General features: G+C 50.7%; 1 protein-coding gene across 1 annotated transcript; it reads left to right on the forward strand.

Annotated features, from left to right (window-relative positions):
- Nucleotides 1-1405: 1405 nt before the first annotated feature.
- Nucleotides 1406-2344, forward strand: LOC119923669 (olfactory receptor 6C75-like). The gene has a single exon (XM_038742985.1). The coding sequence runs from the start codon at nucleotides 1406-1408 to the stop codon at nucleotides 2342-2344; it is 939 nt and encodes a 312-aa protein (XP_038598913.1).
- Nucleotides 2345-14695: the final 12351 nt, after the last annotated feature.

A 14695-nucleotide genomic window follows, 5' to 3' on the forward strand; every position in this document is an offset into this window, starting at 1 on the left:
GCAATGCAGAAGGGAGTGGAAGAAGAGGAAAGGAGTGCCTCTTAGAGGAGATATACCTTCAATTAGGCTTTAAAATTGGGGAGAATAACGGCCTGTCAGATATGAAGAAAGAGGGCATTCTAGGTCAGAGGCAAGACGTGGGTGAGAGATTGACGATGAGAAGGTACAGTGAGAAGGACAGCATTAGAGAAGCAAAGGTGCGGGCTTGGTTGTAGAAGGAAAGTAATGAGGGGAGGTAGAAGAGGGCAAGATGATTGAGTGCTTTAAAGCTGACGGTAAGGAGATTCTGTTTGATGTAGCGGTGGATGGGCAACCACTGATAATTCTTTAGGAGTGGGGAAACACCGACTGGAAGTTTTTGTAGAAAAATGACCCGGGTGGCAGTGAGAAGTGTGGACCGGAGTGGGAAGAGGAAGCAGGGAGGTCATCAAGGAGGCTGATGCAGTAGTCAAGACGGGATAGAATAAGTGCTTGGACTAATATGGCAGCAGTTTGGATGGAGAGGAAAGGGCGGATTTTATCGATGTTGTGAAGGTCAAACTGAAAGGATTTAGTAATGTATTGAATGTGTGGATTGAGTGAAAGAGAGGAGTCAAGGCTAACGCCAAGGTTACAGGCTAATGAGACAGGAAGGATGGTGGTGCCGTCTACAGTGATGTGAAAGTCAGGCGAAGGACAGAGTTTGGGTGGGAAGATAAGGAGTTCTGTTTTATACATGTCAGGTTTGAGGTGATGGTAGAACATCCAAGAAGAGATGTCTTTAAGACAGGAGGGAATACGAGACTGCAGAGAGAGAGAGAGAGAGAGAGAGAGAGAGAGAGAGAGAGAGAGAGAGAGAGAGAGAGAGAGAGAGAGATGGGCTGGAGATGTAGATTTGTGAGAAGGAGGAGTCAGAGAAAGGGGAGGCTGGAAGGAGGTAAAGGCAGGTAGTGGACCACATTTCTTGCCCTGTTTCCAAAAGGCCCCTCTAGGCTGCATGGATCAGGGCAACTGGATATGATTATCCCAACCAGGCAGTAGCAGACAGACGAGAAGAAGCAGTCGAAAGAGCGAGGAATAAAGAGGTGGGATCCAGACAGATACTTGCTGCCAAAGGAACCGTGAACTTTCAGGGAAGGCTGGCCTCACCCGTACCGTGGGCTAAAGGACCGGCACCTAGGAAAGGTCGATGCCATGTCCTGGAGCAGAATCCAGGGGATTTCCCTATGCCCTTCCTGGCCAATATATATATAGTTTGGTTGTGCAGCAGCCGGAGCCTGAACCACTGACCGTCCAGGGGAGGGGGAATCGCTTGTTGTTTGGTCCACGGGCTCTTCTCCCCGTCTTAGGCTCTTCCTGCACCTGCCCTCTGCTCCCCCATCTCTCTCTTTGCTCCTACAGGTTTGGCTAACGCCACCAATCAACCATGGCAAATGGCACGAGGGTGGCCGAGTTCATCCTCTTGGGGGTCACAGATGACCCCCACCTGAAGGCTCTGATCTTCCTTCTCCTCTTCCTCACCTACGCATTAAGCATCACCGGCAACCTGACCATCGTCACCCTCACCCTCCTGGACTCCCGCCTCCACACCCCCATGTACTTCTTCCTGCGCAGCTTCTCCTTGCTGGAGATCACCTTCACATTCGCCTGCATTCCCAGTTTCCTGGTCACCTTCGTCACCGGAGACAGAACCATTTCCTTTTCCAACTGCTTCACTCAGCTGTTCTTCTTCATCTTTCTCGGAGTGTCGGAGTTCTTCCTCCTGGCCTCCATGTCCTACGACCGCTACGTCGCCATCTGCCGCCCGCTGCACTACACGACCGTCATGAGCAGGGGTGTCTACACCCTTCTGGTCCTCTGCTCCTTTCTCTTCAGTTACCCGATCGTGTTCCCACCGGTTGTGATGGTCACCCGGCTAGACGTTTGCGACTCCAACATCCTCAACCACTTCCTCTGTGATTCTTCCCCAGTGATGGGGATCTCGTATACAGACACACGCTACCTGGCGCTGATGGCTTTCCTCCTGGCCTTGAGGACGCTCCTGGTCACCCTGGCATTAATGACCGCGTCGTACACGGCCATCGTCCACACCATCCTGAGACTGCCCTCAGCTCAGCAGAGGAGAAAGGCCTTTTCCACCTGCTCCTCACACATGGTCATGGTCTCCATCACGTATGGCAGTTGTATCTTCATGTATTTCAAACCGTCAGCCAAGGACAGCGTGGAACTGACCAAGGGGGTGGCGGTGCTCAACACTTCCGTTGCCCCCAAGCTGAACCCCTTCATCTACACGCTGCGGAACGAGCAGGTCAAGCAGGCTTTCAGGGCCCTGGTGCACCGGGTTGGGTTTTCCTCCAGGAGCTGAGGGCTCATCTGCCATAAAATACGACAGGAAAATCTGCAGGAGTCGCAAAAGGTCGACCACAGAGATTCGGTGCCTGTGCATTAGCCTAATGCCTCATCTGCTGGCCGACAAACGGGAATTGGCCGTTCTCCTGCCCTTTGTGCGCCCCCGCACCCGCCTTCCCGGAAATCCCTGCCATCACCAGTTCTGCCTGTTACCCTAGACCTTCTGACCTCGACCATTCAGAGAGGAATGTTGCCCTTTCCCTCCATGTTATAGAGATGTTCCGAGGTTTGCTCTTCAAGTCGGTCCCGAAGCCGATGGAGTACCACAGGTGCAATGTGATGTGTGTTTTTTTCTCCTTCCCCTGATTCTATATCCTTTCTCCTGCCTCGAGTTCCCTCACATTTTATACCTGCCAGACCACAATTCTCTGTCTTAAAAGCCCTTCGTAAATCCCTCTGCCTACAGAAGTTCTTCCCCATTTAGTTTTTTTTTACTTAGGTCTTACCCTCCTAACTACCACCTCCGCACGTATTCAATTCCAATAACCCATAGCACTTCTGTTCCTACCAATTTAATCACTCCCAGTTAATCTCCCTTCAACTTAAATTGAGCCAACTCTAACACAGAAGACTTTATTTAAACCCATCTTCAGCACTTGTACACTCATCTTTATTCAACTGTGCATTCGATTATTTAATTTGGCCATTCTAGTGGTAAATTAGTATTACTGTTATTGTTGTATTTGTTCATTGCTTACTGAGTGTCAAGCACTGTAATAAGCACTAGGGTAAGTACAAGACCATCAAGTCACATACAGACCCTGTTCCACACTAAGCTCATAGTCTATACTGAGGTAGAAGAGGTATTTAATATCCATTGAACAGCTAAGGAAAGTGAGGCAGAGAGAAGTTAAGTGACACAAGGTTACACATCAGGCAAGTGTCAGAGCAGGGATTAGAACCTGGGTCCCGGGACTTCCAGGCCTGTGTTTTTTCCACTAGGACACCCTACTTCTCATTTTTCTCATACCTTCCTTCCTCATTAGACTGCAATATTCTTGAGAAGAGGGGATGTGTTTCTTTATTCTATTGTAGTATCTCAATAATTTAGCACTTCTCAATAAGCACTCAGTAAATACCACTAATTGGCTGATTGACTGGGTCAGGAATAATACAATTCACTTTACTCCGCAGAAGCTCATAACTACTACTACTACTACTACTACTACTACTACTACTACTACTACTACTACTACTACTACTACTACTACTACTACTACTACCACAGTATGAGATCTTTTATTTAAGCCCTTACTTTCCCATAAATATACCTTCCTATTTTATCCGTAATTCACTCTGGGTCTGTTTCTTGGTTAGATTGTAAACTCCTTTTCTCCTATGTCTATTGTGCGTTTTTTTGTTTTTGTTTGTTTTTTCATTTTGTCATCGTTTAGTACGGAGGTATGCACACAGTTAATGCTACTGATAGATTGGGATTGTGTGTTTTCCTGCTGGGAATGTCGCGGGAAAGAACTGGAGGCTGTGAATCCCCGAGGGCGGTTCCTGAGTGGGACTAGTGCTGATATTAACAGCTGGAGTCCTGGCGGCAAATTCATTCATTCATTCATTCATTCACATTCGTATATATTGAGCGCTTACTGTCTGGAGACCACTGTACTAAGCGCTTGGAAAGCACAATTCAGCAACCAATGGTTGAAGCCAGAAAGCCAGGCCCAGCCAGAAGGTGCTGTTTTAGGGTGGGGCAGAACCGGGCTGACGGAAGATCCTCTTTCCTCCCCTAGGCCAAGACCGGTGTAACTGTTCCTCCCGAAGGAATAACTGAGTCACGGTCTCCAGGCTGTGTCCCTGCAGTCCCTACTTCATCTCTGGGCGCTGAGCCCCCGGCCCTGCCTTCCGAGGTCCCCCCGGCCCCATTCTCCACGGGACCCGGTCTCCACTGGCTACCACCGCAGATAACGGTGCAAGCTCATTACTGTTCCTGACTCCTGGCACTGGAGTGCGTCACGAACAGAGCAGATAAAACCAGCCTGGCTCCAGGCACGTTGGTCCTGAGTATCACCCCCCTCTCCGCACGGATAACTGGGGTCTGCGCCTGTGGTGGCTTGGGGCTCAAAGCCACCTGGAAATTTATTCATTCACTCAGTCGTATTCATTGAGCACTTACTGTGTGCAGAGCCGTGTACTAAGTGCTTGGAAAGTACAATTCGGCAACAGATACAGACAATCCCTACCCAACAACAGGCTCACATTCTAGAAGAGGGAGAAAGACAACAAAACAAAACAAGTAGACAGGTGTCAATACAATCAGAAAAGATAAATAGAATTATAAATATATACGCATAATTAATAAAATAGAGTAATAAATATGTACAAATATACCAAGTGCTGTGGGGAGGGGAAGGGGGTAGAGCAGAGGGAGCGGGTGGGGGCGTTGGGAAGGGGTGGAGGAGCAGAGAAAAAGAGGGGGCTCAGTCTGGAAAGGCCTCCTGAAAAAGGTGAGCTCTGAGTAGGGTTTTGAAGGGAGGAAGAGAGATAGTTTGGCCACGAGAGGAGAGATGCCTGGATTCGCCTGGCCCGGGCTGGCTCTTCTGCATTCAAAGAGCCCCGCCAACATCGAAACAGCCTCACATCACCCTCGAGAAGCAGCGAAGGGAGGTGGAAAGAGCGCAGGACTGGAATGTGGCAGACTTGGCATCAGGTCCCGATTGTGACACTTTTTGGGTGTGTGACCTTGGCCAAGACACTCTGGAATCTGTGTGCCTCAGCTGCCACACCTATAAACCTGAGTAGGAACTACGTGTTAACTCTCTTCCACAGGCTGCGAGCCCTGATGTCGGACCCAGACTGAATCTGCTCTGGCCGTATGGTTCCCACATCCGCGATTGGCCAAGAGTAATCGCTGAACGAACAGCACTGACAGAAAGCGGAGGCAATAGATGCCAGCCCAGGCTCTGAGCCAAACAATCCTGCCGTGACGTGGTGGGAGGGAGCGTGGCCTAACGGATCGGGGCAGAGAGATTTCTGGGAGTCGTAGTCTGACGCTCGCTCTTGACTGGCCTTCACTTCCACCTCCACCTCCCGAACTACCAGTCCCAGCATGGCTAGCGGAGGGGCCCGAGGCCAGGGACCAGAGAGCTGAAGGCGCGGGTAGGGCTTGTTTAGAACTTTTTCCGATTGAGATTGATAGTAATTATGGTGTTTTCTAAGTACCTGCTACCCCTCTCTATGAAGTGTAGCACAGAAAACACAGAGACCCCAAACTCGGTCCAAATCGGGCTCCTTTCATCCCATTCGCACACGGGACAGTTTACCACAGAACCAAATGACATGACACAAAGCAGCCCCATGAACTGAAGGCCGGCCCCTTAAATCGGAAGGAGTTTTATTGGTGTGAGCCCGCTTCCTGCTGGTCCAGGCAGCTGCCCTTCGCCCTCCCCAAGTCGCTTCCACCGTAGCGAGCCATCATTAGTTCCCGTAGCTCTCCGTCAGATCCCCATGGAAATCAGGCCAGGAACCGACCCAATCAATCAGACCCTGGCGGGACGGTCATGTGGAGGCTCGAGGTCCGTAGACCTCAGGGAGTCATAGACTGATGCTCTCTCTGGACAACGATCGCCTCTGCCTACCTACCGAATTACCATCCCAGACATCATCCACAACCTATCTCAAGGCCGTTGGGTTGCTCGCAGAAGGGTCGGTAGCCGATATTCAGCCTGGCAAAGGGCGGCTGTGCGCAGCGCTGTGGATGGGCTGAGCTTCTCCATGCAACCCCCAGCTCCCCAGCCCTTAAGTCTGTAGCCGCAATAAATTGATTCCTATTGGTGTCTGTCTCCCCTTGGAGACTGATTGCTCATTGTGGCCAGGGAACGTGTCCCTTTTATTGTTGGGTTGTACTCCCTCAGAAGCTGAGTACAGTGCTCGATGCACAGAACACACTCCATCGACACTATTGTTTGAAGGATCGATCGATAAGGGACCTTCTTTGGGGAGCCCACACTCCCTCCTTCCCTAGGTTAGGATCGGACCGGACGGGACTGATTCCCTCCGGTCCTTTCCCCGGGGAAAAAAGGCCCTGTTCTCACCATGTTAATTTGGCAAAAAATCCATTCGCACCTATTCATCCCACCCATGCTATTTGCTGTTTACTCCTCTTCCCAGGCCTTCCTTCTCCCATGAATCCCCATGATAATTCCGCCCTACTCCAAAACAGCCATCCACAGGATTCCATCTTCCACCACCTCAGAGATAATTCTGCCAAGAGCTCCTGGACTTTTCTTCCCATTAGCCTTTTTTATTTGACTGACCCATAGATAATTCAACCTTCTGCTATGGGTATCATCCGCCTATTTTATTGTTGTTTTGCATGTTAATTGTTAACTGCTCTCTATAATGCCATCATTTGCTCATTGTATTATTGCTATAGCATGGTAATTGTTACCTGCTCTCTGTGATCGCCATCATCCGCTTATTTTATTATTACTATTGAATTCTAGCTGAATACTATCAATTACCCTGCTCCCATCTGCCCTTCCCAGTCCTCTCCTTCCCCTTCCCTTCCCACCCAGCTCTTTCCCTCCCTTTCTCCCGCCCCCACCCCTCCTCCCCACCACCTTCCCAGAATTCGCCTTACCACCGTCAACCCTTTAATTCCTCCCTTCCAACCCCCTCCCTCCCCTCCTCCCCCAATCCCAGTTCTCCTTTCTCATCGCCATCCCTCTTCCCCGTCTGGCAGCCCAGGCCCTCGTCAACTCATTCCCATCTAAACCTTCCCACCACTCGAACCCTTTTCCCTCTCTCCCCTCCCTCCACTGCTGCAGCCAAGTGTGGCCTATGGAACCCCCACTCCATTATAGGTAAGCTCCCTTTCATCATCATCATCAATCGTCAGCATCAATCGTATTTATTGAGCGCTTACTATGTGCAGAGCACTGTACTAAGCGCTTGGGAAGTACAAATTGACAACATATAGAGACAGTCCCTACCCAACAGTGGGCTCACAGTCTAAAAGGGGGAGACAGAGAACAAAACCAAACATACTAACAAAATAAAATAAATAGAATAGAAATGTACAAATAAAATAAATAAATAAATAAATAGAGTAATAAATATGTACAAACATATATACATATATACAGGTGCTGTGGGGAAGGGAAGGAGGTAAGATGGGGGGATGGAGAGGGGGACGAGGGGTAGAGGAAGGAAGGGGCTCATTCTGGGAAGGCCTCCTGGAGGAGGTGAGCTCTCAGCAGGGCCTTGAAGGGAGGAAGAGAGCTAGCTTGGCGGATGGGCAGAGGGAGGGCATTCCAGGCCCGGGAATGCCTTTCATCCTTACCTGTTCCTTTCCCTCTCTCTCCTCCTCCTCGTGCTCACCGAAACTTGGCTCAACCCGGATGACACGGTCTCTTCTGCTGCTCTCTGTAGCGGAGGCCTCTTCTTCTCCCACTCCCCCAGACTCATCAGAAGAGCAGGAGGTACCGGCTTCATCCTCACACCCCAGTGTCGCTTTCGCACTATCCCTCATCCCCCTTCCCTTTCCTTCCCCTCCTATGAAGCCCACATTATTCGCCTCTACCAGACCCTCCAGATACCTCCCTATCCTCTCTATCCACTCTCGATGACCGGATTACTGCTTTTAACTCCACTCTCTCTACTCAACTCAACTCGCTCGCTCCCCTTTCCCTCGGTCGCTCTCGCACCACTAATCCACAACCTCGGATCACTGCCACTGTCAGCCTCCTTCGCTCTTATGGTCGAGATGCTGAACGCTGCTGGAGGAAGTCTAAACACCAAGCCAAACTTGTTCACTTTGCTCCCTTAACTCTGCCCTCTCCTCTGCTAGACAAAACTATTTTTCCTCCCTTATTGGCACCCATGCCCATCACCCCCGTCAGCTGTTCCAGACATTTAACTCCCTCCTCGGGCCCTGTGTTCTTCTCACTCCTCCATCCCTTACCCTCAACGATCTGGCCTCCTACTACATTAGTAAAATTAACACCATCATGTCTGAGCTCCCCAAAGTCACCCCTCCCCCTTCTCCATCCCCCCCGCACTCAACTCTCTCCGCTACTCTCCACCCTCTCCGCTACTTTCCCATTCTTCCCAGCAGCATCTTCAGATGAGATCTCCTCCCTCCTCTCAAGTGCCACTCCAACCACCTGTGCTTCGGACCCTATTCCTTCTTAACTTATGAAAGCTCTCTCTCGCCCCTTCCCTCCTCCCCTCCTTAACTTCCATCTTCAACCGCTCACTCTCCACTGGTACATTCCCCTCTGCCTTCAAACATGCCCATGTCCCCCCATCTTAAAACTACCCTCTCTTGACCCCACCTCCCCTTCTAGTTATCTCCCTCCTACCATTCCTTTCCAAACTCCTTGAACGAGTCATCTACACGCGCTGCCTCGAATTCCTCAACACCAACTCTCTCCTCGACCCCCTCCAATTTGGGTTCCGTCCCCTATGTTCCACCAAACCTGCCCTCTCAAAGGTCACCAATGACCTCCTTCTTGCCAAGTCCAACTGTTTCTACTCTATCCTAATCCTCCTCGACCTCTCAGCTGCCTTCGACACTGTGGACCACCCCCTTCTCCTCAACAAGTTATCCAACCTTGGCTTCTCAGACTCTGTCCTCTCCTGCTTCTCCTCTTATCTCTCCGGCCGTGCATTCTCAGTCTCCTTCGCGGGCTCCTCCTCCCCCTCCCATCCCCTTACTGTAGGGGTTCCTCAAGGGTCAGTTCTTGGTCTCCTTCTGTTCTCTATACATACTCACTCCCTTGGTGAACTCATTCGCTCCCACGGTTTCAACTATCATCTCAACGCCGATGACACCTGAATCTACATCTCCACCCCTGCTCTCCCTCCTTCCCTCCGGGCTTGTATCTTCTCCTGCCTTCAGGACATCTCCATCTGGATGTCTACCTGCATCTAAAACTCAACATGTCTAAGACTGAGCTTCTTATCTTCCTTCCCAAACCCTGTCCTCTACCTGCCTTTTCTGTCACTGTAGACGGCAGTACCATCCGCTCTCTCATTCACCCCACATATCCACAAATCACCCCACATCGCCAAAATCGCCGTTTCCTCTCCATCCAAACCACTACCTTGCTGGTTCAATCTCTCATCCTATCCCGACTGGAGTACTGCATCAGCCTCCTTTCTGATCTCCCATCCTCCTATCTCTCCCCGCTTCAGTCTACACTTCCGATCACCTCCACCTCCCGAACTACCAGTCCCAACGTACCCATCGGCGGGGCCCGAGGTCATGGGCCAGAGCGCGGAATGAGCTGGCGACGGTTGTTTAGAACGGTCTCGAGGCCATTTGTGGGCTCGCAGAAGGCTCCGATAGCCGATATCCAGCTTGCAAAGGGCGGCTTTGAACAGGGCTGTGGCCGCGCTGAGCCTCTACCCTCATGTCCCAGCTCCACAACCCTTCCGTCTAGATCCAAAATTTAATGATTCCTATTGGTGTGTCCCTCTGGAGACTGATAGCTCGTTGTGGCCAGGAAACATATCCCTTTTATTGTTGGGTTGCATTCCCGCAAAAGCTGAGTCAGGTACCCGTCGCACAGAATGCACTCAATGAACACAATAGCTCTAAGGATCGATCGATTGACTGAGTCAAACACAACACCGACATTCAGACTTTTGATACAAGAAGGAAAATAGTTCGAGCTACAGTGATGCGAAAGGAACGGAGCTGGATCTGGTGGAAAGAGCTCTATTTCTGGCTCTTATGTCACCCTCTGGGCAAGTCCCCTTTCTGTAAATATCTGATTGATTCATTTTTTCTGTCCTCTACGTATTTCTGTATACAAGCATCTGTCTCTACCTCTAGAATGAGAGCTCACTGTGGCAGGAATTGTTTCTACTTCTTGTCTTAGTGTACTCTCCCAAGCTCTGAGGACAGTGCTTTGCATACAGTAAGCGCTCAATTATTGCAAATGAATAAATGAATTTCCCTTCAAATGACTACTGAAAGCTCACCTCCTCCAGGAGGCCTTCCAAGACTGAGCCCCCTCCTTCCTCTCCCCCTCCCCCCTCCCCAACACCCCCGCCTTACCTCCTTCCCCTCCCCAGAGCACCTGTATATATGTATATATGTTTGTACATATTTATTACTGTATTTATTTTACTTGTACATATTTATTCTATTTATTTTATTTGGTTTATATGTTTTGTTTTGTTGTCTGTCTCCCTCTTCTAGACTGTGAGCCCGGTGTTGGGTAGGGACTGTCTATATATGTTGCAAACCTGTACTTCCCAAGCGCTTAGTACAGTGCTCTGCACCCAGTAATCGCTCAATAAATACGATTGAACGAATGAATGAATGATATCTCGGGGCCTCAGTTACCTCATCGGTAAAAGGGAAGGTGACAACCGTGAGTCCCATGTGGCACGGAAGTGTATCTAACCAGATTAGCTTGAATCTACCCCAGCGCTGAGGACAGTACCCGGTAAATAGCAAGCGCTTATGAAGGAATACCAGTAGAAGAAAAATCAAAGAGGCAAGTAGAAGGCAGGTGCCGGGACATGGTTCGAATTGGAAGAGAAGGAGGACGATTTTGGGCATGTGGAGTTGGAGGTGTCGGAGGGCCCTAGCATACGTGCTCCTTGGCCCTAGCAACAGGACAATGTAGACGGGAGGAGGGACAAAAAATATACTTTCCCAGTGGGAGGACGTCATAGAGGATGACGAAGTACAAAAGAACGCAAGCATCGGTTGGGCGCCGAGGTAATACTCGATAGTTGCCACCAGAGGGCAGCTGCCCGGATTCGTCTGACCCTGGCCGGCTCATCTGGATTCCCAGAGCCCTGCTGCCACCCAAACAACCTTGCACCACCCTCGAGAAGCAGCGAAGGGAGTTGGAAAGGGCGCAGGGCTGGGATGTGGCAGAACTGGGACCACGTCCCGGTTGTGACACTTTTGTGCTGTGTGACCTTGGCCAAGACACTCGGGAATCTGTGTGCCTCAGCTGTCACACCTGTAAACCTGAGGAGGAGCTACGTGTTAACTTTCTTCCCCAGGCTACGAGGCCCGATATGGGACGCAGGCCACCTCTGCTCTGGTCCTGCGGTCTCCACACCCGGGATTAACCAAGAGTCATCACTGAACCAACTGGACTGCAAGAAAGAGGAGGCAACAGAGTGCAGCCCAGTCACCAACCCAAACAATCTGGCTATGTCGCAGTGGGAGGGAACGTGGTGTGGCGGATCGGAGACAAAGACTTCTGGGAGTCCCGCAAAATCTGAGTACAGTTCTAGATTCAGAGAGTGCACTCAATCAACAGGATTGCTTGAAAGATCGATCGATTGACTGAGTCAAACACAACACTGAAATTCAGACTAGTGAGACAGGAAGGAAAGTCGTACGATCTATTGTGATGCGAAAGGAAAGCAGCTGGATCTAGTGGCGGGAGCTCTAATTCCAGCTCTTGAATATGTCACCCTGTGGACAAGTACCCTCTCTGTAAATGTCTAATTGATTCATTTTTTTCCTTTCCTTCTTTATCTATTTCTGTATATTAACTTCTGTCTACCCCCTAAAGAGCGAGCTCAATGTGGAGGGGTATTGTGTCTGTTCATTGTTATAGTGTACTCTCCCAAGCTCTGAGGATAGTGCTTGGCATACACTAAGAGCTCAATCATTGCGATTGAATAAATGAATGAAGGAACAAATGAATGAATTCTCGGGCCTTCAGTTACCTCCTCTGTAAAAGGGAAGGTGAAGACCGTGAGTCCAATGTGGGGCAGGTGTGCGTCCAACCAGATTAGCTTGATTGCAACCCAGCGCCGAGGACAGTACCTGGTACATAGCAAGCTCTTGTGAAGAAATAGCAGTAGAAGAAAAAACTAAGAGACCAGAAAAATGTAGGTGCCGGGACAGGGTTCGAATTGGAAGAGAACGAGGACGGGTTTCTACAAGTGGAGCTAGAGATGTCAGAGGTTCCCTGGCCCAAGTAACTGGACAATGTAGATGGGAGGAGGAACAAAAAATATATTTTTCCAGTAGTAGGACGTCATCGAGGATGACGAAGTACAAAGGGACTGAAGAATCGGATGATCGCCGATGGAATACTCGAGAGTTTCCACCAGAGGTCAGCTGCCCGGATTCGTCTGGTCCTGGACGGCTCCTTTGGATTCCCAGAGCCCCACCGCCATCAAAGCAACCTCGCACCACCCTCGAGAAGAAGCGAAGGGAGTTGGAAAGGGTGCAGGTCTGGGATGGGGCAGAACTGGGACCAAGTCCCGGTTGTGACACTTTTGTACTGTGTGGCCTTAGCCAAGACACTCTGGAATCCGTGTGCTTCAGCTGCCACACCTGTAAACCTGCGGAGGAACTCACTTCCCCAGGCTGAGAGCCCCGATGTGGGGCGCAGGCTGCCTGTGCTCTGGTTATACGGTCCCCACACCCGCGATGGGCCAAGAGTAATCGCTGAACCAATATCACTGCAAGAAAGAGGAGGCGGCCGAAGCCAGCCCAGGCACCTACTCAAACACTCCAGCCATGTCGCGGTGTGGGGGAGCGTGGCGTGGCGGATCGGGGCCCAAAGAAGTCTGGGAGTCGTAGTCGGACGCTCGCTCTTGACTGGCGTTCACCTCTGCCTCCCGAACTACCATCGTGCCCGACGGCGGGGCCCGAGGCCGTGGGCTAGACAGCGGAAATTGAGGTAGGTGGTTATTTAGAAAGTTTTCCGATTGAGATAGATAGTAATTATAGATAGATAGAGAAGCAGCGTGGCTCAGTGGAAAGAGCACGGACTTTGGAGTCAGAGGTCATGGGTTCGAATCCTGGCTCTGCCACTTGAAAGCTGTGTGACTTTGGGCAAGTCACTTAACTTCTCTGGGCCTCAGTTACCTCATCTGTAAAATGGGGATGAAGACTGTGAGCCCCCTGTGGGGCAACCTGATCACCTTGTATACCCCCAGCGCTTAGAACAGTGCCTTGCACATAGTAAGCGCTTAATAAATGTCATTATTATTATTATTATTAATGATTGTATTTTTAAGTAATTGCTACCACTACCTGTGAGGTGTAGTGCGGAGAACACAGAGACCTCAAACTCGGTCACATCGGGCTCCTTTCATCCCATTCACTCACGGGAGAGTTTTCCACACAACCAACCTCCAGGGCACTAAGCTGGCCCATGTATTAAAGGTCTGACCCTTAAAGCGGGAGGTGTTTCATTGGCATGAACCCGCTACCCACTGGTCCAGGCAGCTGCCCTTGGCCCTCCCCAAAATGCTCCTACGGGAGCGAACCCTCATTACTACACAGCGCTCTCCATCAGATCCCAATGGAGTCCAGGCCAGACACCGACCCAATCAATCAGACCCTGGCCTGAGCGTCCTGTAGGGGCTTGAAGCAAAAAGACCTCTGGGGGTCATATTCTGATGCTCTCTCTGGACAGCGATCTCCTCTGCTTACCGAACTTCCATCCCAATCGTGCCCCACGGCCTGTCTCAAGGCCCGCGGGGGAGCTCTCAGAAGGATCAGCTAGCCGATATCCAGCCTGAAAAGGGCAGCGTTGCCCAGGGCTGCTGCCATCCCCTTCTCCTCAGCACGTTATCCAACCTCGGCTTCACGGACCCCGTCCTCTCCTTGTTCTCCTCATTTCTCTGGCCGTACATTTTCAGTCTACTACGCGGGCTCCTCCTCCCCTTCACATCCCTTACGGTAGGGGTTCCTCATTCATTCAATCGTATTTATTGAGCGTTTACTCTGTGCAGAGCACTGTACTAAGCACTTGGGAAGTACAAATTGGCAACATATAGAGATGGTCCCTACCCAACAGCGGGATCACAGACTAGAAAGAGGAGACAGACAAAGAAACTAAAAATATTAACAAAATAAAATAAATAGAATAGTGAATATGTACAAATAAAATAGAGTCATAAATGTGTACAAACATATATACAGGTGCTGTGGGGAGGGGAAGGAGGTAGGGCGGGGGGATGGGGAAGGGGAGGAGGGGGAGAGGAAGGAGGGGGCTCAGTCTGGGAAGGCCAGGAGGCAAGCTCTCAGTAGGGCTTTGAAGGGAGGAAGAGAGCTAGCTTGGCGGATGTGCGGAGGGAGGGCACTCCAGGCCAGGGGGAGGACGTGGGCCGTGGGTCGACGGCGGGACAGGCGAGAACGAGGCACAGTGAGGAGGCTAGCGGCAGAAGAGCGGAGGGTGCGGGCTGGGCTGTAGAAGGAAAGAAGGGAGGTGAGGTAAGAGGGAGCTCACTCCTTTGGTGAACTCATTCGCTCCCACGGCTTCAACTATCATCTCTACGCTGATGACACCCAAATCTACATCTCTGACCCTGCTCTCTCTCCCTCCCTCCAGGCTTGCATCTCCTCCTGCCTTCA

This window comes from Tachyglossus aculeatus, unplaced genomic scaffold, assembly GCF_015852505.1.
Source record: "Tachyglossus aculeatus isolate mTacAcu1 unplaced genomic scaffold, mTacAcu1.pri scaffold_215_arrow_ctg1, whole genome shotgun sequence".
In the NCBI taxonomy this organism is placed as follows: domain Eukaryota; kingdom Metazoa; phylum Chordata; class Mammalia; order Monotremata; family Tachyglossidae; genus Tachyglossus; species Tachyglossus aculeatus.